A 22,793-nucleotide genomic window follows, 5' to 3' on the forward strand; every position below is an offset into this window, starting at 1 on the left:
GAGTGCTCAGAGGGAGGAGGAGGTCTCAGAAGCCGAAGAGGCAACAGGGTTTTGTGAGCAGGAAGAGGCCGTGGCAGAGAGCAGTCGAGACACAGAGGCAGAAGCAGAGGCTGGAGATGAGGGGGGTCCAGAGGCAGAGATAAAACAGGCTGCTGAAGGACCCAGGGAGTCTCCCCCTCCTACTGCGACCAGGTCCCCTTCCCCCTGGTCTCCCAGGACCAGAAGAGGTATGAAGGAGGCAGAGCAAGGGACAGGCTCAGTGAAGAAGTCTCAGGTTGCTTGGGATGGAACTGGGGGAGAAGGAGACTTAGGGAGATGTGGGAAGGCAGGGACTTTCAGTCATCACAACTGCCTCATCGAGGCAAGTTCTACCTGGAAGAGTTGCTGTGCTCTCTAGGGCTGACCTTCTGAACTGTCTTGTTTCTTTGAATCAAGAGTTCACTGAAGCCATGTGAGTTATTGTTGACCTGGCACCTGCTCCTCACCCCTAGTAATGAAAGATTCCCATTTCAGAGTGGACAACCCCTATGGAGAACTCAATTTCTGATGCTGCAGAAGACAGATGAGCTTCTGCATCAAGGTGCTAATTTAGAATAATGGTCGAACTTTTGTGGACAAGGCATATTCCCACCCGGAGCCACTTGTTTTTATGCTATGAGTATTGGGTCAGAGCCACTGTGTCTTGTATTTGTGAGGATACCTTTCAGTAACAGGTAGCCACTACTGAAATATCTCTCGACATCCTTCCAACAGCTTAAGATTATGTAGAGCATGTAGGCTGTGTTATTCTGCAATGTTCTGCACGTGGGATTTCTTTCTATGCCCATTACCCCTAGAGTGCAAATTCAGTTCAGCACGTGCCATTTGAAGTAATCATTCAGGTTCAACTTTTTACTGGGACAATAGCAAGCACTCGCTATGGCTCAAAAATGAATGCAGTTGCATAATTGAATCTGGTACAACTTGCTTGTAAAAATGTCTCTCTGTGTTATGTTCTGAACCTGCTGGCACACAATAAAACTTATTTTAGAGATGGAAGGAAAACACATTGTGTTCCTGACAACTCCTTTTTCTAACTCGCCTGCGCAGACTCTGCAGTTTAATAATTCTGATTCCCCCCCCCCCTGCAATTTCCTGTAAATAACATGCAAGGAGTACAATGTTCACTATGTTCAGTGTGGCTTACTCCCAGGTAGAAGCGGACAAACCAGCCAATCTCACTTTCACTCTGTTCCTCATTTTTCCAATTTTAAATAAAGTTCTTAAATTAACATGAGTCCTCATGAAAATTCATCAGTGAATTTCTCAGATCTTTGTATGCAATTTTGCCGAATGAACCCCTTTTTGCAATTCAGTTTTCCCTAATGCAATGCAATTCTCATGTTATCTTCATGAATAATATGCATTTATATGCACACTTTACCCTAGTATGATATGCATTGTTGTATGCGTTACTTGGCTGGAGAACTGTATTGCAAAATTTGGAGTAGTTTGAATTTCAAAGGATGGCTGCATTTTGGTTCTCGTGATGTTTCAGAAAATGTGAATTACCGGTAGGTAGGTTTGCCTTTAAATGCAACGTGAATTTAATTTCCGTGCCCCCTCACCATAACAGGATAGTAAGCCTATCTTTGCAGCCAGATGTTTCACATCTGGACTACCTAACCCTGTCATTTTCAGCCTGATTTTGACATGGACACTCGTCAGCAGTCACATAGCTCAGTGGCGTAGCGTGGGGGTGCAGGGGGGGCCAGCCGAACCAGGCGCAACATTTTGGGGGGGCACGCTTGCACTCGCAACTCTCTGCCCCTACCTGGCTCACTCACTCTCTCTCACTGCTGTGCGAATCCGATCCGAGCCGCCGGGTCACCGCCCACTGTGGAGGGGGTGTGTGTGTGCCAGGCGTGCGGGTTAGGGGGCGCAAATTACTTGCCTTGCCCCGGGTGCTGACAACCCACGCTACGCCACTGACATAGCTGAACATACACACTCACAGACCCTCTGGCATTAGGGAGACCCTGATAGCTCAGCCATCTTTGCTTCATCTCTCCCAGCGCAATGGCCTTGCGAGAGAATCGCCTCCCTAGATAATGAAAAACCTACTTAAACAGATTAAGGGATTCAGACAGTGTAATGCCTCCATAAATTATCATCTCAGGGCTACAAACCTCCATTCTATAAAACACTAGGCTATAAATACACCCAGAGAGCATGGGTGCTTAAGGCAGACGGAGTGGGAGATATTCAGTATTATCCAGGCTAAGGCAATGGGTTTAAACTCATATTGACTGTTATTGGTGCATTTTAGCCATTGCAAACCACTTTGGGATGTTATTGTTTTGAAAGGCGGTCTATGCCCTTTTCAATGAATGAATGAATGAATGAATGAATATTTAAAGCAAGCACAGTCTGGCAATTTATTAGCTCTTTTTTGGAGCGCACACATGGCGCTCTCAGGTTATTTAAGGATGCTGATGATCTCCGCTGTCTACCTCCAAGACATGAGCACTGCCAGCCTTAATTTCATCCCCATCTTCTTCCAGGGAAGTCAAAACAGCAAAAACACAGCTAATGATAATAATAATTTTATTATTTATATGTCGCCCATCTGACTGGGTTGTCCCAGCCACCCTGGGCGGCTCCCAACAAAATATCAAGACATCAACACAATAAAATATCAGCTTCATTTAAAAGGGAGGGAGGGGTTTGTGTGTGCATTTGTACATTTTTGGCACATATGTTTCTAAATTTCAGTGTGGCTTTCACTGTCGGGAAAATGAGAGCAGGACATTCACTTTGCTCCAGAGTCTCCTTTTCCAATAAAATAGAACTTAATCCTTTTGTATGTGTGTGTTTAGTAACATGCCAGGTATGGCCTGGACTGTCTTTTGAGTTTAGAGCAATATTTTTCTTCTAATCAAAATATTTGGTTCTCTTGCAGCCCTTGTTTGTGCTGCACGAGGCCTCAGACGCAGTTAACAGGTTTTGGGTTTCTATAAATACAGTCTTGCATGCTGTTAGGTCAGCAGTCAAGTTGGCACAGTCCTTGATCCAAGTCCACTCACCCCATCTCAAAAATGGGAACCGTAAAGATGAAATGGGCTAAGATCGGGATACTGGTGTGCTTTCCCTACAAGGAAAACCCAAGCCATTCCGGGGCTCTTCTTGGATTGTAAAAAGTAGGCTCTGTGGGATATTTGATTCAGCAAACTAATTCTTAGCCTGATTGCCTTCGACCTGGAGCAAGGAACCTTGGGTCCTGCAGATGTTGGAGAACTACAATTCCCATCAGCCCTAGCAAGCACAGCCAATGACCATGGATGGTGGAACCTTCAGAGGGCCACAGGTTCACCACACCTGCCTTAAACTATATTACGCTGATCATTTATTAAATGTACAAAGGGGATGGGTAGTACCTCTGGTGGGGGACATTTCAAGCTCTTTCTGGAGTAGTTTGTCCACCTTTGGTCCCCACCCAGCTCTCACCAGTGGCTCCTAGAAGCTGTCAGCATGCGGAAGCAGCCACACCTGGTAAATGGTTTCGACTGGCCAGCTAAACTTGATGAGGAGAGAGTAGATGATGGGTCTCAAATCCTTGGTTAGTTAGGGACATCCCCTGAGTGTGAAGACAGGATCTGGCGGATTGAGCGGATGAGGCCAATGGTCGAGAAGGTGGTTTCTGCACATGCTATAAAGGGAAGCAAGGAGCCTTTATAAGAGACCTGCTCTGTTCCAGAGGAAGAACTGAGAGGAGAGAGACGGTCTACAGGCAATGGCTTTGAGAACAGCAGAAGCATCTGGGATGAGAGTATATAAAGTTAAAGGAACTGTTGACCATTAGGTCCAGTCGTGACCGACTCTGGGGTTGTGGTGCTCATTTCGCTTTATTGGCCGAGGGAGCCAGCGTACAGCTTCCAGATCATGAGGCCAGCATGACTAAGCCACTTCTGGCAAACCAGAGCAGCGTACAGAAATGCCATTTACCTTCCGGCTGGAGCGGTACCTATTTATCTACTTGCACTTTGACGTGCTTTCGAACTGCTAGGTGGGCAGGAGCTGGGACCGAGCAACAGGAGCTCATCCCGTCGTGGGGATTCGAACCACCGACCTTCTGATCGGCAAGCCCTAGGCTCTGTGGTTTAACCCACAGCACCACCCACGTCCCATACATTATATATATATATATATATATATATATATATATATATATATATATGTATATGTATATATGTATATGTATATATGTATATATGTGTGTGTATATATATATATATATATATATATATATATATATATATGTCCTTGTTTCTTAATTTAATCCTTTTACATCGTTCTGTATGACTTCTGGTATTTTATGTATTGTGATTTGCTGCTATTTTTATCGCTTATAGATGAGTAATCCTTTCTTGTAATTGATAAGTGTAAACTGTTTATGACTTGCTGATGTCTCTCACATGGTTTATAAATGGAACTGAGCAGTAAGCAACTGGATAGAATAACTCCATTAGTTTTCCCCAAACAGTCCTCTTGACCTATGGGCATATGGGTGACATTTCCCCCCTCCCCCCAAAAGTTCATGAGCATGACCTCTTCACATCCAGATTGTCTTGGGCAACTGACAAAAGAATTATTGTGTAGCCTAGTGAGTATCCTGGCAACCAAATGGCACCTGTTGTTTCCTGCAACTCTTTTGCAAAAGCAAAAAAGGGCACCTTTTGTCTTTCTGAGCCAGATTCATTTAATGCTAAGGTCAGCTGCGAATGCAGGGGCCTCCAAGTGGAAATGGTTATTGCAGGTAAATGCTAGGAGAATTGCCAAGCTCATTCCATGCCAGCTGGAACCGGGGAGGGGTGAAAGGGAAAAATCTATTTGTCTGACTACGACTAACATCCTCATTGCTTATTAAAGCTGAATAAACACTGAGCTTTATATTTCAGGTGTACTTTGAGATGGGCAATGCGTGACAGCTAATAATATGATGATTACTTTCAAAATGTTAAAAAAGAAGTAATTTATTCTGCTTAAAGCAGTGCTTTTTTCTGGGGGGATGCAGAAGTACGCTTACCCCTAAACATTTTGTGAATCTAACAGGAGAAGAAACATTTTAAAAAAAAAAAAATTAAAGGTTTCTTCCCTAGCATGGTGAATCGTCAGTTCAGTTGCTACCCCCAATGGCAGTTTCCTTTCCTTTCCCGGTGTTTCCCAAGTCTCAGATGGAAGCGGGTGTTTAATGTGTGAAGCAGTGTAGAATATGGATGTGTGGAATTGGGAAGATGTTAGTGCACACAAACTCATGCCAGTGTGGAAGTTACTGTGAGCTGTCAGCTGTGTAATGTGAGCTAATGCATGTTCTTTGTACTTTTGTCCATCTACTGTATTTATTTCCCCCCGATTTAAACTAAAAAATGGTGATTTCCTTGAGTCAAAATGAGAGTACCCCTAAACATTTTTTAAAGAAAAAAAAGCACTGGCTTAAACTAAACTGTAGTGCGGAATGTCTAGCCTGTACTTGCCCCCGTGGCTGTAATTTCATAATATGTGTGTCCCCCAATCCAGGGATGTGCTTCAAAGATCTCCTTCATGAGAGCAAGGAAAGGAGATGCCTAGAGGATTCTCTCTCATCTAAAAAGATCCATAGGTGGAGCCACTTCCTGCTACTATGTTATGCCACCCCCCAAAAAAGTAAGGGTTCTCCCCTTCCATTCAGAAATTAGAATTGGTTGGTCTGGGTCTCTTTGAGCAGCACATCCACATCCCCCTTCCTTAAAAGTGTCAATGCTTGATCAGCTTCCTCGAGGGTGAAGGATCCGATTCACTTCCAGGGCAAGCAGTCTACTGCTTAAAGGTAAAGGACCTCTGACCATTAGGCCCAGTCATGACCGACTCTGGGGTTGTGGCGCTCATCTCACTTTATTGGCCAAGGGAGCTGGCGTACAGCTTCCGGGTCATTTGGCCAGCATGACTAAGCCGCTTCTGGTGAACCAGAGCAGTGCACGGAAACGCCATTTACCTTCCTGCCAGAGCAGTACCTATCTATCTACTTGCACTTTGATGTGCTTCTGAACTGCTAGGTTGGCAGGAGAAGGGACCAAGCAACGGGAGCTCACCCCGTCGTGGGGATTCGAACTGCCGACCTTCTGATCAGCAAGTCCTAGGTTCAGTGGTTTAACCCACAGCGCCACCCGCGTCCCTAGTCTACTTAGCCATTCCTAATTTTTAGGAGCTCAGTGTATCCCAAAACCAACACCAGTGGATGTTTCCCAATTCAGAAAAGCAGCAAGCAAGCCAGCAAAAGCCTCTCTCTCCTCCTTTTGGGTGTGATGCCAGTGTCGTCTCGCCAGATTTTAATCGTTGAGCACCTGTGTGTTTCTTACAAGAAGCTGCTACAACAAAGACACCTCGCTTTGCTTGCCGTACTGTTTTATCGAATATCAAAAGCCAAGTCTTTGGCTCTGATTTATACATCCGGAACAACAGCACAGCTGTCAACTCCAAGGAAGGTTCAGAGGTCTGCCGGGCCACCATTTGGGTGGGCAAATAGCCAGCAACACTGACCAAGGGAGGGACTAGGGTTCAGTTCAAGCACCTGCTGTGATTATAACATGTTTTCTGGCAGAGGTTTCCAAAAACAACGAATATTATCTCAAGTAGTAATCATTCCTCTCTACTCAGCACCGGTCGGGCCTCAGCTACAAGGATCGGCCCAAACCAGGCAATGGAAATGGAGGGATTTTTGACAAGTGGAACTGTTTCGACTGGGGAGAATCTACAAGGGCGACAAAGGCGGCAAAACGCATGGGGAGGTTGAAACTGTCTGTCTGCAAGAAGACAGAGAGGTGCGCTGGCCACTCGTGGGATGAATTTGCTTAATTCACACAAGAAATCCCAATGAAATAAGGCAACATGGGCTAACATTTCCCTCTATTTTGGGGTGCATACAAAGCTTTCCAGGGCATTAAAGGTAAAGGTAAAGGGACCCCTGACCATTAGGTCCAGTCGTGACCGACTCTGGGGCTGCGGTGCTCATCTCACTTTATTGGCCGAGGGAGCCGGCGTGCAACTTCCGGGTCATATGGCCAGCATGACTAAGCTGCTTCTGGAGAACCAGAGCAGTGCACAGAAATGCCATTTACCTTTCCGCCGGAGTGGTACCTATTTATCTACTTGCACTTTGATGTACTTTCAAACTGCTAGGTTGGCAGGAGCAGGGACCGAGCAACGGGAGCTCACCCCATTGCGGGGATTTGAACCACCGACCTTCTGATCGGCAAGTCCTAGGCTCTGTGGTTTAACCCACAGCGCCACCCGTGACCCTTCCAGGGCATTAAGATTGCCCCAATTCTAACCAGCGGTGTCTTGTACCTATCAGGTTGTGGCCAAAGTCAAGGAGATCAACAACTGGTGAAGCCAGAGCCAACTAATTCTAGTCTTGTCCCCATCCTCTTTTCTTCTCAGTCTTTACGGGTAATGCCTAGACTGAGGAGGAGGAGACTGCCACCCCCTGTACTGGCTGGAACTAATGGCCAGCCTTCACTGGTTCTCGCAGGAGGCTGTGGATGAGAAGCCTCAGAGTGCTTGCAGCAGCTGTATGGCAGTGGCGATAGCCCCTTTCAGTGCTGCTACTGCTTGCTAGCTCACTCATTCACCTTTCCTCCAGCAATGCCTGGTGGTTTATTGGATTCTGCTGTGGCTTTCTTGTTCTCCTCCATTGCTGAGAGTATAAACCTAGCAGCCAGCCATTGCCAGAAAACATTCCACCAACCATGAATGCTAGGAAATTCTCTCAAATGTGAAATGAAGCAACAGAGTCTTGCAGGGAGCACAGTGAATCTTTGGGTTTGGCAAGTGGCATTTGGTCATTTCAACAGGTCTGCCCAGATTATGACTTAGTTGGAGATCGTCTGATCTTTTCGATTCCTGCTTTGCCCATACAGAAGACAACTTTGCACAACAGGTTACAGACAGGGCAAAAACCCTGTGTTATGTTAGAAGGCATGCAAGCAAACAAAAAAAGTTGGGACGACGCAGATAAATGCATAAAGTTACTTTATTTTCAGTAGACATTTAATTTTGAAAAATATAAATGCTAAAATATCTCATCTTCTTCATTTCTTGATTCCATAAAAGTCACAATAGAAAGCCTCATAAAACTGTAAAATCCTATAATTTTATAATAAGGAATCTCATGGTTTTACTTTTCATATTCCGGGGGGGGGGGGGGGAATCATTCAACAATTTGAAATGTTTTCTTCTCTCTCTCTTGAAAAATTCCTGTTTGTTCCACTGTGTTGATCTACTTCATTTCAAAATAAAGTGGCTGTGTTTTCGTTTTAATAAGTCATTCCTCCAAAGCAAGTACAGACTTTTCAATAAGAGTTTTACAACGAACAAATAATAATAACAACAAATAACATAACAACAAAAAAGTATCTGAAAGTGCATCTTGATTCCGAGAAATAATGTGAATGCATGTATTGTATCGCGGAGGAACTACAGAAATGAGACAGAAAAGGACAGACAGACAGACATGAGTGGTCAGTACATTCACATTCTAGGTCTGGGACAAAGTTATCTCTGGCTCTTTAAAAGTTTCACTCAACATTAGCCCTGAGCAAAAAAAAAAAAAATCTCTTTGCAGAGTTTGGCTGTGAATCATGCCTCTCTGACTGGCCCAATCAAAGCCACCTTTCCTCCTTCCCTTTTGCCTTCTCGGCTCTTGCTGCTCCTGGTGGCTCTTACAGATCTAGAAAAAGACTAGAACCACACATTCATAGCCTGAGCGCCCCGTTTTAAACTACAAGCCACTGTCACTGGGCCAGGAGCCTTAATGCGCACAGAGTGGCACTCCTCTATCCCTGCTACCTCTGTGGTGAAAGCCGTGTACCTTTGCGCAACAGCAATGAGTGATCAAAAAAGTTCGGTTTCAGAGTAGGAGTGACCATTTGGACTGTGACAGGATGTGCTCCCTCTTTTGAGGGTCACAGGGCCTCCATCCTGGCTCCCATTAGATGCTTCATGCAATGCACACATGGACTTGGTGCCTGGGATGGGAAACTTATCAGCCACTGGATGCAGTGTGTACCCCCAGAGCAGCAGTTGAAGAAAGAGTAGGGCTGGCTCCTTCTACAATTTACTTTACTTTAATTTATTACAACTGTCCAGTCCAAAAGGCTCCAGGATTAGCCCTTCTGTGGAGTTTGAAGTGAAGTGCGGGGATAAATAAAAGGTTTGTAACCACAACGTTGGGGGACGCGGGTGGCGCTGTGGGTAAAACCACAGTGCCTAGGACTTGCCGATCGCATGGTCGGCGGTTTGAATCCCCCCAACGGGGTGAGCTCTTGTCTTTCGGTCCCAGCTCCTGCCCACCTAGCAGTTCGAAAGCACCCTTAAAGTGCAAGTAGATAAATAAAGGTAAAGGTAAAGGTACCCCTGCCCGTACGGGCCAGTCTTGACAGACTCTGGGGTTGTGCGCCCATCTCACTTAAGAGGCCAGGGGCCAGCGCTGTCCGGAGACACTTCCGGGTCACGTGGCCAGCGTGACATCGCTGCTCTGGCGAGCCAGAGCCGCACACGGAAACGCCGTTTACCTTCCTGCTGGTAAGCGGTCCCTATTTATCTACTTGCACCCGGAGGTGCTTTCGAACTGCTAGGTTGGCAGGCGCTGGGACCGAGCAGCGGGAGCGCACCCCGCCGCAGGGATTCGAACCGCCGACCTTTCGATCGGCAAGTCCTAGGCGCTGAGGCTTTAACCCACAGCGCCACCTGCGTCCTAAGTAGATAAATAGGTACCGCTTTATAGCGGGAAGGTAAACGGCGTTCCGTGTGCTGCGCTGGTGCAGGCTCACCAGAGCAGCAATGTCACACTGGCCATGTGACCCAGAAGTATCTGAGGACGGCGCCGGCTCCCGGCCTCTAGAGTGAGATGAGTGCACAACCCTAGAGTCTGTCAAGACTGGCCCGTACGGGCAGGGGTACCTTTACCTTTACTTAACCACAACGTTATAACCAAGACGTAGAAATGTGATGTCGAAGTCTGAAAGAGTGACACTAAATCTCTAGGGGTTCCACACTCAAGTTGGTGGCAAAAGTAATATAACTTCTGTGGACTGTGCTCCCTAGATCTACAGCAGTGGTTCTCAACCTGTGGGTCCCCAGATGTTGTTGGACTACAACTCCCATCAACTCCTGATCATCCGGCTGATCTACAGGCTTCAAAGCTATTCTGAACATTTACTGTTTACTTGACCACCGGCACAATCCTATAATAAGTTTCGCTGCGTTCAGTGGGGCTTACTCCTTATGAAGTGTCCTTAAAAAAAGCAGCCTGAATTGTGTACAGTACTATAGGAGAGAATAGCAAGCTTCCAAGCTGCAGAGCAGTTTACTTCTGGTAAGAATCAGAAGGGTTTTGTGCATCCTGAAAGTATGCTTCACTCAGTCACTCTCTATTCCTTCTCTCAACTGACATCAGTCCAGTGATGGGATGAGATTTATGGTGCAGTAACCTCGGAGCTCTATGGCACCACACACATGAATATGTTGCTACAGCCATCTCTCTATTCTTCTGTATCCCATTTATATGTGAAACTTTGTTCTTCCAGGTTCCCAATCGCTCCCATGGTCTTAAACAGAAGGGAGCTGTGACTTTGACAACCAGTGAGACAACTGGGTCTGGCTAGCACATAACAATGAGCCATGGTTTAACAAACCATGGTTTAGCGTCATGTGTGAACCCTGCCCAGCAGCTTCACTGTGACCAGTTTTCTGCCCAAAACCACACCTTGAAGCCATGGCTTGTTCCTGGTTTATAAACCTTGGCATGGCTTGGTGTTACATGTGAAGCCAGCACCTTTCCTGAACCATGGCTTGTTTCGGTGCTCCAACCCAGATGTTCACCAAGTAACACAGACATGAGGCAAGAGCAACTGTAAAGTAGCTTTGGAGGAACAAGCCATGGTCTGTCTGATCATCTGTGAAAGTCGAGGTTAACCCATCGTTGGTTGAGCAAACAGCAGCTTAACGAAACCATGGCTTAGTATTATGTGCGAGCCAGGCCTTACTCTCACAACACACAGGAACCAAAACGCTCCTGCACAGAAACCAAATACTACACAAAAAGTGCTCATTTCCTGTAGCTGAAATATTTAGAGGGTAACTTTACACTACACAGTCTGGTTTTATAGCCATTCTTTCATCTAAGGGGATTTCTGTGGTGAGAGGCCATGTGGAACGGTGACCCCAAACGGAGACTTCTCTGCACCCTCACCAAACAACAATTCCCAGCGCTCGTTTTCAGAGGGAAGCCATGCCAGTTAGACTGGCAAAAAGAACGATTTGCAGCTGTAGTGTAAATAGACCCTTAGCGTTGGAAACTGCAAAATAAATAAATTAATGGTGCAGCCAGGCACGATGAAGGCCAGGAGTGCATGAAGTGCAATACCTCCAACCCTTGTTCCTTCCTTCCTCCTCCTCCACCGCCCCACCCCAAAGATTTAAGTGGTAAAAGCAACTGAAAACAGAATTGTCTCCCCCTCAAGTCCATTGCCATTTTCTATAGTCAGAAGTTACAACAGTAAATTCAAGTACATGTTGAGGAGTGGAAGACCCAGAAGACAATGACCACCAGGAACATATCAATGGGAAAATGGGCATGTGTGTGTGTGTGTCACATAACATCTCAAAAATGTCACTGTTGGTTTCAAGGTTCTCAGCTTCCTTTTGTGCTTTGCACCTTGGTACGTATACAGAATCACTCCCGGCTAAAACCAGGGAGGTCAAATGGGTCTCTGCTCCCGCAAGCAGGATTTTACTCTTGCAGAAAAGAAACTCGCTTCCACGCTCTCTGCACTGCCAGATCAGTGGAGAATCCAAGGCACACTGCGCTGTTCGATACCTGTGACAACAGGAGTCTCCAATGAAGTGGTGGTTTGGACAAGCACAGTAGTGAGGTACTTGGCTGCTGGAGCAAAACTACTCTTGTGTGAGAGGGCCAGTAGATACAGACCCATACACAGCGCACTGGTCCTAACCCAGAAGGGCGGTGTGGTCAGCAATCTATGTGCTATGGGGACGCCAGCTCTTGCATGCTCCCAAACCGCCTACAAAACTCTGGGGAGCCTTAAAGTCTCAACCCAAATGCAGCGCGAGGAGCTGCTGTTTGAGAAAAAAGGGAGATGTCCCGGGTGCACACCCAAGCTGCTGCTCAGGGATTGCCTGGATCATGCCCGGTATCCTTAGTCCTCCCTTGCAAGAGTAGCCTGGCTAAAGAGCATTCTGAGAGTCACTGGAGTGGCTACAGCCAGTTTCTAATTATGGCTTTTAACAGCTACTGCATATAATGCCCATCCTATTTTTATACCTCTGCATCTCATCTGCTGCGCACCTGGACCTAGTTGGATTTGGAGCCAATCTATATGCACAGCAGAATCGCGTGAGGCACCTTTTCCCAGGCTACAGGTGGTGGAGATCATGTTTTAGATTTTCTCTCAAAGGAAATATTCTCTGAACACTTTTATAATAATAATAATAAAAACCTAGCACAGTGTTTCTCAACATGTGTCCCCCCAGATGTTGTTGGACTACAACTCCCATCATTCCTAGCCAGCATGACCGGCGGTCAGGGATGATGGGAGTTGTAGTCCAACAACATCTGAGGACCCACAGGTTGAGAACCGCTGCCCTAGCACATCAGCGAGAAGGATAGCCGAAAACCATTCTCCAGAACATGCTCTCTGTGCAGTGAGGTTTTTGCGGGGGAACTACAAACATGTCATTCCTCCCACATGCAGTATGAAGTAGCACAGTCCCCCCAAAAAGACGCATAATGGGATTTTACTCTATATAGATTGACACGGGGTGAAAAGTAACTTAGTGTGGTTCTAGCCTTGATATCACCCTTGCCTGGAGGACTTTAAATCTCCTCTACATAACGTTTGGGTAGGCAGGAATGAGGCTGGTAATTAAGGCATTAGAGGTGCCTCCCCACTCATCAGTTCCACACCACTTTTTTACACCTGTGTGCAGTACTTTTTTCTGGGGGGTACACAGGGGTACAAACACCCCTTAACATTTTATGAATCTTTGTACTTTTGTCCATTTACTGCATTTATTTCCCCCGGTTTGAACTATAAAATGGTGATTTTCTCGAGTCAAAATGAGAGTACCCCTAAACAGTTTTTTAAAGGAAAAAAGCACTTCCTGTGTGGACACACACACACGTACATGCCAACAAGTGTGTATAAATGAAATAACACTAACAATTCTGGACAGGGACTCAACACATGACTATAGTCTGCACCTGCTCATTTGACCTTACTCATTCCCCGTTGGAAGGGAGTTTGCAAATTGTTTCCGCTGCGCACTCCTCGTTCACGCTGACAGCGTCTGCACAGAGGTCTCCATAAGATGAATGGCGCCAGTGTGGCAGCAGAGTGGGCCGATTGTGCTGGTTGCATTCAACAGAACCACCCAAAAAATCACATGACGTTTAAACTTGGGCCCCGATTCCTTCATTGGCTGCAGCTCAGTGTTGACGCTAAGCTACAACTATGGTTAAGCAAATTAGCATACGGGTTTCTCCCTTCATCCAGCAGGAGAACAAAACATGGAGTAGCTAGCTTGGTATTATAATCTAAATCAGCACTTGTGGTCTGTGGTCCTCCCAAACCGGGAAACCAACAACAAACCTTGGCTTTTAGATTGTGTTCTGTTTGGAGAGGAAACAAACCGCAAGTCCCGATTTGGGTGTAACACAAAGCCAGCTATTCGGTGGCAAGAGGGAGGGAGGAAGAAAACAGGAGAGCTTGAGCTTCATGCACAAACTAATTTGCTAATTTGCTTAGCCGTAGCTCAGCTTCATGTCCAAACTCAACCGCTGGGTGATCAGGTTGTTAAGGAAGGAAGGAAAGAAAGAAATAAAGGTTCCAATGAAAGGTATTAATATTATCTGATTTCAGTTCTATGCCATATACCCTTGAGATTGTGGTTTTGTTTCTGTTTTTTTTCTGTTTTTTCTTCTTTTTGTAAAAATCACATTATATAACATACTATACAATTATTATTATTCTTATTAATCTTCTTTTCCTTTTTTTAAAGAGAAAGTCCGACATCTAGAAATAAGAGGTAGAACTACTGAAAACTATTATGTTTCCTGCTGCAGGAAAAAAATTCATTTTTTTTTACAGTAATTCTTTTAAAAAAAAACAGTTAAAAAATTGACAAAAAAAATATAAGTCGCAGGTTAGGCCCCCATAATTTAAAACAAAAACAATGAAGGGGAGGGAAAGAAAGAAAAGAAAATAACACTTGTCAATGCAGCCGACAGGTTAAGAATCCATTAAATTGGGACAGAATAGAAGTTGCAAAGGGTAGGGTCCACACACTCACAACAGTGATGGGGGAATGGGGTGTACCGTTTTTGATTCCTTTGCTTGAGACTATTGAAGCACGGGTGATGTTAAGAACATGTTACGGTTAGCAGCATTTTACCGGAGCAGAGGACTAATGAGAAAGGGTGGTGAATTAGACCAGAGGTCAGTTTTGTTCTGATAAAGAGGGAAAAGACATGTGGGCGGGGGCCAAAACAGAAGAAAAACACTGATTCACAACTAAAAAAACCCCCAGTCAGTTCTGCTGACGTTTCACAAAGCTGTGATAATATATCCTTAATACTTCCACCCCTCTGCTGAAAAGCTCAAGAGGAGGGCGTATGACGTATTGTGTGTGACTGAAAAGGCAAAACCAAGAAAGAAAAGTGTCTTGGTCAGAATGAAAGCAAGGAGCGAGTGGGGGGAAATAAACAGGTAAGTAGGGGGGAAATTTAAATGCTTTCAAGAGAAGAATCTGCCTTGGTTTTACCTAGGCAGAGAGCATTTTGGATATTTGGCTAGTAGTAAAGGAGGAGGAGGATGAAAAGGTAAAAAGCCGGTTTCAGCTGAAGATTAACGAACACATTACAACGTAGTTTCTGTTCCCTTGCTCCTCCAGAAATAACTGTCTTCAGGATCAAGCTCTATTCTAATTTGAGGCACAACTTTCATTGGAGTTCGTGGAGGGCTAGAGAGAGAGACGAGAAAGAAAACCAAAATCATCAAAGCAGAATTTATACACTCAGATGAATCCCCCCTCCCTTCCTCATTCTAACCACCCCTATCTTTTATGTGGGTGCAATAATATGAAAACTACCCAACAGTGATATGAAGACAGCATCAGAGTTGGTTGCAATTACCCCATTCTGCTGGTGGAGCCCCTGTAGATACAGGATAATAATGTTCCTTTGAATGTTCCTTTGAACATTTGAAAATGCAACAAAGGTTTATGTCATGTAGGACTTGCATAGTGCGCTGGAACATGGGCCAGGGTTTAAAGAGAAGGCCCAGAGATGTTCCCTAACTTTGGGAGGTATGTTTCAACTGGGTGGGAAGTTATTTCTTTCGTGATACGTGCAGGAATAAACACACTGGCATGGAGCAATTCTAGAAGCCTTGGCACAGAATGCCTTTCTAGATACATCCCAAGGAGAAGGCAAGTGTGGTATAGTTCGTAAAGCGGATTTCCCCAGAGTTCCCTGACACCTGGTCATTTATATTCTACAGCAGAAAACCATAATTAGACTTGCTGGGTGGTGCTGCCATCTTGCAATTCAAAGATGAGGTTACCTCTTGCCCCCCAGAAGTTGCCAGGCTGCAAATTCCCATAAGTCCCTGTGACAAAGCATTACACTGTTGGCTCGTGTTTAGCTTGTGGTCTACTAAGATCCTTAGATCCTTTTCACATGTACTACTGGGAATCCAAGTGTCCTCCCCACCCCCCAATCTTATATTTGGGCAGCTGGTTTTAAGTGCAGAACCTGACATTTGCCCCTATTGCATCATGCTTTCCTTTCTGGTTGTCATTTCTGTCCCACCCGCCCCGCTCAAAAGGACACCGTCTGCTACACGATTACTTGTTCTTAAGCATCTCCCATGCATCACAGCCTGGGTTCATCCTGGTTCATCACAGGCTGTGATGCATGGGAGATGCTTAAGAACAAGTAATAGTGTTAGGCAAATGCCAGCTCTATAAAAGAGCTTTAACTTTTTATGCAGGTGACTTATTTTGCCCAGAAGGGATCAATGTTTCGGTGACACCAAGCATTTTGAGAAAGTGACAAGCTTCACCGAATCATTCACTTTTGCTGATTCTGCACATTTAGATTGCTGTCAAAGCTTTATTTCATTTGCAGTGGAACTTCTGCACTGGAGTTTCAACCCACCATACCAGTGAAAAATATGAATTACAAATAGTTTGCTTGCAGGTCATACATCCATATAGATCCTCACCTTGGCATTGTGTGGGAGTGCAGGAAAGGAATTTTATCAGCATGATGTATGGCGTTCAAGGAATGTTGGTGATTTTTCTCCTGTTATTTTTTTTGGGAAAATAAAATAATAATGCTTATCGACTGCTTGATTTTAGAAATCTCTAACCTCTTTTATTTATGAATAAACACAAAGCAGCTAAAATAAAGTTGCTACATCTTGAGCCCAGTACAAAGTTGCCCATTACCAAGGCAAGATGGCGGCCCAGGAAATCGAATGCCACACCTCCAAGTGCAAAGAAGAAGCAGAGCTGTGTGCCATCAACATATTGCAGACAACGTACTGCAAAACTCCGGATTACCCCACTCAGTGATTTCATGTAGGCGTTAAACAACACAGGATATTTTTGCGTTCAAGCTGCGGATCTTCAGATGTTGTTTGACTCTAGGGCTGCCATATGTCAAGAAGTAAAAGGTCCAGACACAAAAGTTATTTTTTATGGGGCGGGGGAATCACCCAAAAAGTTGTTTGGTCAAACAGATGCTTACTTGTTCTGTTGGCAAAAACCCGGACACTTTAATGATTTTTCGAAATTCCTCCCGGGATGCTAATTTCGCTGTGGAAATCCTGGACATGTCTGGGAAATTCCGGACATATGGCAACCCTCTTGGGCTCCAGTTCCATCATCTCTGCCCAATGGCCACCCTGCTTGGGGATTGATTTGTGCTGGGAATGCAACAACCCCCGGAGGACCACAGCTTCTCCATCTCTATCCCCATCCACACTCAAGAGGGAAATGGAAAGCTCCATTTTCCTGGGATGGAGAGGACTGTGACACTTCAGTGAAGACCACAAAATGGCAGTTTAGTATTCAAGATGTAGCAACTTTTTAATAGACATTTGTGGTCCCATCTGATTGTTTTGCTGTCACCATAGTTACCCCTGAACCAAGCAACCCACTCACCAGTGCTACACCTTACTTATTCCATCTCTCCTGCATCTGAAGCTTTTGTCACTTACCGTCTTCCTGTCTACCCAGCCAGCCAGCATCATTCCATTCAATTAGCATGTCTAACAAGCCCATCTCTTTCCACCATCTTCCCCTACCCAAAATAGGCAGTCTGCAAGTCTGGTTCTCTTGCTCCGCATGTTGCATTGGCACCATGAGGGCAGGCAGGTTCTGATCGAGTCTACGCTGATATTTTCCCCCTAAGATATTTGCCACTTGGTTTATATCTGCAGAGAGCCAAGCCATGCATTCTTCTCCCACCAACTCGCAAAATATCCACCTGCGAGTTTTGCACGATTCCTACTATTCAGCAAAATGCACATGGAACCATACAAGACCTGCCATATGCAACCAATAAAGCAACAAACAGAAGATAGGCAAGGGAGTAAGCAGAGGTGGGGCTGCAGTGTTTTGTTCTCATTTTGAAATGAAAAAGGCAATCACGTTTTAGCACAAATTGAAGAAGAAAGTGAATATCACCCAAGCCACCTAAAGGAAGACAAGCGTGTTAATAGTGCTGCATGATTCAAAGGATGACCTCTTTTTCAAAGACAACGGACAAATACAGTGGACAAATATTATATGCTTAAGTTCTGATTTTTGCGGGTGAGTGGATCCTAAGGAAACAAACAGCGCGAGACAGTGGTGGTGGTGCTTCTATAAGGCTGCAAAACCAGAAGATTAGCCAGCAGGGAGGGAGAGCTAAAGGAAATCATTGAAGAGCGTTAGAAAGTGCAAACACATCCACCGTGCGGGGTCAGAAATATACCATGCCATAAATGGGCTGGATTGATTTGGAGGGTTAGAAAGAGAGAAAGAGAGAGCTAGTGACGAATCTGTTAGCAGCTGGATAAAAGCAAATTAAAAAAAGTGGAGCCACAAAAGGAGGGAAGAAAGAAAAAAAAGCAAAAAACCCAAAACCAACGAACTTACAAGAAAGAGATACTTTTAAAAGCCAACCAAATATATATATATATATATTACATGCTGTGTAAGAAAAGACTGGCTTAAAGAAACAACATGTAGATATAAGAGGGGAAAAGAAAACATCTACAGAACAAGGGTTTTTTTTTCTTTTAAAAAAATCAATGTTGTAAGTATATATAGATATATAAACCTATATCTATATATCGCTATATAGCTGCTTTTTGGAGGTGCAACTGAGACTGAAGCAGGCATGCAAGGTGTTAGTTCTACTCACTGTCGGAAGGTTTGCTATCACTTAGGAAAGGTTCCTGTTCCATGATGTCCATTGGAATTTTAATACTTGGGACTTTTTCTGAGTAGGGGCAGTCGGACTGTGGAAGAAACGTGCACAAAATTTCTTAGAATGCTTCCATCTCGCCCGTGCGCTCTCTCGCTCTCTCTTGCCATTCCCCACAGATTTATCCAGGGCGTACCAGCCCAGCTCTGGCATTTCAGGGATTCCTTACCAACTTGCTATTGCTTTTTTAACTGCGGCATCAAGTTCGGCAACAGCTCCACCTTCTGGCAGTTAAGGAAATAACCGCGCAATGCACTTCAGCGCACTTTACTGCTGTCCAGTTTACGAAGGTTGTTTGAATGATACTGCAGAACTTTTAGGCCAATAGGCATTTCTTTTTTTATTTTGTTGTTTATCCTCATCATCCTTCTGCTCCTCCAAGCAGCTCATGGTCATCAAGTGCCACAACTGCTAATTTGACAGAAGTAATATGCCTCCAGAAGGGTCTTCATCACAGCTCCAGAAGTAGTCTACTAAACTCAGGAAGCAGAATGGGGTTGGGCTCCAGACTCCATCTCTGCAGTATAAGGTGGGTGTGTTTGTGGATCGGCCCAAAGCTACACCTCAATTGGTAGTCCTTATAGGTTTTCATTACCATAATTTAACCACAGAAGGCACAAATCACATGAGACATTTTGCACTCGTTTTATGAAAAGCATGGGAGCCCTAGCTGGCAACAAGTCTGAGCAGGAAGCCAATCCATCACTATGAGGGTGAGCCATCAAGACCAAAGGCATAGAAGAACAGGCAAGAATGGCCAATAAACCCTAACGACTGAATTAGAAAAGCCAAGTGATGGTGCCACATTTTCTCTTGAAGTCAATGAAGGCAGACTTACAAATATGTTAAGGGCACAAACACTGCCCCCTATTAATAAATAAATGGACCACTGCCTCTTAATTAACAGTGCAAAATCTCTGAGTCGCCGTGTTTGACGGTGCAGCCAATCCTCAAGATCGGAGTGGTCAAGAGGTATTCATGCTTCCAGGGATGTCACAACAATTCAGTTAGCACCTGGGAGCTGTGGCACCTGAAACTAGCTGGCTTCATGACAGCTGGGCTCAGGAATTATTACAGTGGGGAAATGGAGAGAAGTTGTGTGAGAGAGACAGCTGAGCACTGATGCAATTATCCTAATGCTTCTGGAAGCCAGAAACCAGCCTTCGCCAACTGGAACCAGTAAGCTAGCCTTCGCCAAAGTTATGCACTCAATGTAAGATGGCTAGGTCTGATGGGGGCTATAGTAAGGAGAGCACCAGGATGGCAAAAGCTGCTGTAAGCAATGCTTTTGTTGCTCCCCAACTGTCTTACACTTTTACACACACACACACACACACACACACACACTTCCTCCTTTATTCAATTTACTGCTTTCTGAGGCTAGTCAGTATGGAGCTTCCTGGAAAGTTACACGCCTCAGCTGTGTCACACACACCTAGTGGCCAATAAAGACCTTCCTTAGTCCAGGTTCTGCCCCATGGGCTGCCAGTTGCCGACTTCCAGAACAGAGCCTCATAGGAGCAGCCCTTAAAGGTCTTCTGAAGTTTCCATCTGCCTTAACAACATGTGGAAATGGCGACGGTGGCCTAGGGAGTCTTTGTAATGTGGAAGAACAGCTGAAGGCACATGAGTATTAAAAAAAAACAAAAACCCAACACAATTCAACACATTGCAAGGCACAAAGTTGGGTTAGCATGCCCGTCTGTCAGTCAGGCACAAATACCTGGAATCAAAAGATCATCGAAAGCCACCCTACAGACAGACACTTTTCTTGTTGCTGTTTCTAAAGTGAGATCACCAACAACATATACAATGCAGAATGTAATTGAGCAAGTCAGATGCTTTGAAAGCATTACAACAAAAGGCAAATGAAAAGGAAAGAAAACATCAAAATAATATTCTCACTGTTAGTGTGGATGGCTGCCAAGATTGTGTGGGCCCTGAGATAGGACGATATATTATTCTTATTCTTATCATTATTGTTGTTAAAAACAGAGAATTAACTGAAAAATCAAGACTTGGGAGCATAATAAACTTGAAAAAGGAGAAGGAACTGTCATACAGTGGTGCCCCGCAAGACGAATGCCTCGCAAGAGGAAAAACCCGCAAGACGAAAGGGTTTTCCGTTTTGGAGGCGCTTCGCAAAACGAATTTCCCTATGGGCTTGCTTCGCAAAACGAAATGTCTTGCAAGTTTTTCCAACTTTTTTCCCCTCCCCCCCTTTTTCTAAGCCTCTTATCTGCTTATCCGCTAAGCTGATAAGCCACTAAAAGCCGCTAAAAGCCGCTAAGCCGCTAATAGCGCTAATCCGCCAAGCCGTCAATGGGCTTGCTTCGCAAGACGAAAAAACCGCTAGATGAAGAGAATTGCAGAACGGATTCTTTTCTTCTTGCGAGGCACCACTGTATATCGATAGACTTTGATAAGGGAGGGGAAAAATAGGTTCTTGAAAATTAACCCTTCTCCCATAACTTGGGAAAGGCAAGACTTGAAAGTAAGGCTTTGGGTGGTTTCTCATGAACATATTGCCCAATTTTGCTGGGGACATATTCATATGGACAAACGTAATGTGTGATCAAAGCTGCTGATAGCAGGAATTCCTTTGACTGTTGAGACTGAAGAAAATTCAGCTGCATTCATAAGAAAGATTTGCCAGCCATCTCTCTCATCTCCTGGACTCGTGTTAGAACCAGCCACCCGCGAAGGTTACCAAGGGCTGTCAGGATTCACAAAAGCATTGTTGGGCAATATCACTTTTGAAAAGAGCTGGAAATACAGGAGACAGGAACCCCAGTGGGTTCAGTGCCAGACCAGGCAGGTGATGAGCCAATTACCCCAGAGCAAAAAAAAAAAAAAAAGACATTTGAAGAACTTCTATAGGTGGGTGCAAAGAGACAGACTGGGTGCCTTTGTGCGTTGTGATCCCAATGTAGCCAGACAAATATGAGGTCACTTTCATGTTTGGCTGGATGCACAAAATTGTCAGAGGGAGAAATTCCACAGGCTATTGGTGTATGCACAGCTAAAGATTACAGAAGCTTCCTTTTCAAAGTTTGCCGTTAGATGTGATGATCCTGCGCTGTCAGCCAAATGCAGAAGTAACTACGCATTCAACTGGCTGAGTGGGACCACCACAACTGAGTTTGCTCAGCATTGTGTAGCAGAGGGATGGTTTGGAGAATTGCGAGGGCAACAGCTTAAGGATGCTCCAAATACATTTGGGCAGAAAAAGAGCATCAGCTGGGCTACGTCTATTTTGTGCTACAGTAGATTAAAATCCTGTAGCCACGTAACCTAAATTCTGTGTGAATTCTGCCAGGGCCTTTCCAGTACTGGCCCCGACTTGGTGGAACGCTCTTTCACAAGAGACTAGGGCCCTGTGGGACTTGACATCTTTCCGCAGGGCTTGCAAGACAGAGCTGTTCTGCCTGGCCTTTGGTTTGGACTCAGTCTGACCCTTATGTTTCCCTCCCTTTATGGTTTTGATCTATGGGCTACTTTTAAAATTAGGCTGCATTTTAAACTGCATTTTAACCTGTATTTAAAATTGTTTCCCCCCCCCCATTATGTTTTTACTGTAATTTTACTGGTGTTAGCCACCCTGAGCCGCTCTGGCCGGGGTATAAATAAATTATTATTATTATTATTATTATTATTATTATTGAAAGGTGCATTCTGCAATTTGATGAAGTATTTCCTCTTATTTTGCTAGTATTAGAGAGAGGCTAGCATGAGCCATACAAGACACTCGTTTGGCTTCCCCACAACCATCAGACCAACATCCTCCTCTTTTTTGAAAACTTTGGCAGGCATTGCCCACTTCAATATTGAATTCAGCACCTGCTACAGAACTGTGAAATACACACAGCCCTGTGTATTAGGTGTATCAGCCTCTGTCTCTAGCATCTGACATAGCCAAGAACCTGTGATTTCATAGCTGACGTGGCATGAAGATAGTTATGTACGTAATCCAAACCTGAAGAGCTGTCACAAGTTAGCCAGGATAAAAAACCTTTTTTAAAAAAAATGTTAACAATGGTGAAAATGGCCTTACATCTTCATTGTCACTGTCCAGGCTGCCTTTCTTTTTCTTCTTTTTCTTCTCGTCCTCTTTCTTCTTCTTGTCCTTTTCTGGAATGACGTCGTCGAGGAAACTGAGGTCGTGCTGGGAGAAGAGGTAGTCCATTGCCTTTCTGACTGCCACGAGTGCCAGGATCTATCA

General features: G+C 44.8%; 1 protein-coding gene and 1 long non-coding RNA gene across 8 annotated transcripts in view; both read right to left on the bottom strand.

Moving 5' to 3' along the window:
• LOC307224416 overlaps nucleotides 1-9,231 on the bottom strand; it is a 164,464-nt gene extending 155,233 nt beyond the window's left edge. The window contains exon 1 of the long non-coding RNA XR_013842486.1: nucleotides 8,686-9,231. This is a non-coding gene — a long non-coding RNA (uncharacterized lncRNA). The remainder of the gene's footprint in view (nucleotides 1-8,685) is intronic.
• A 1,357-nt stretch (nucleotides 9,232-10,588) lies between these two features.
• The window catches only part of SLC4A4 (solute carrier family 4 member 4), a 194,443-nt gene continuing 182,238 nt past the window's right edge, over nucleotides 10,589-22,793 (bottom strand). For 4 of the 7 annotated variants that reach the window (XM_079990731.1, XM_079990728.1, XM_079990732.1 and 1 more), the window contains 3 exons: nucleotides 22,626-22,787; nucleotides 16,320-16,399; nucleotides 10,589-15,054 (listed from right to left, as the gene is read on the bottom strand). In XM_079990731.1, coding sequence (XP_079846857.1) covers nucleotides 14,952-15,054; nucleotides 16,320-16,399; nucleotides 22,626-22,787 — 345 coding nt within the window. In that variant the 3' untranslated portion in view covers nucleotides 10,589-14,951. Of the gene's footprint in view, nucleotides 15,055-16,319; nucleotides 16,400-18,508; nucleotides 18,606-22,625; nucleotides 22,788-22,793 lie in introns of all 7 variants that reach the window. The other 3 variants (XM_079990733.1, XM_079990729.1, XM_079990734.1) reach the window with 1 other exon arrangement.

The sequence above is a fragment of the Podarcis cretensis genome (assembly GCF_951804945.1).
Source record: "Podarcis cretensis genome assembly, chromosome: 9".
NCBI lineage: Eukaryota > Metazoa > Chordata > Lepidosauria > Squamata > Lacertidae > Podarcis > Podarcis cretensis.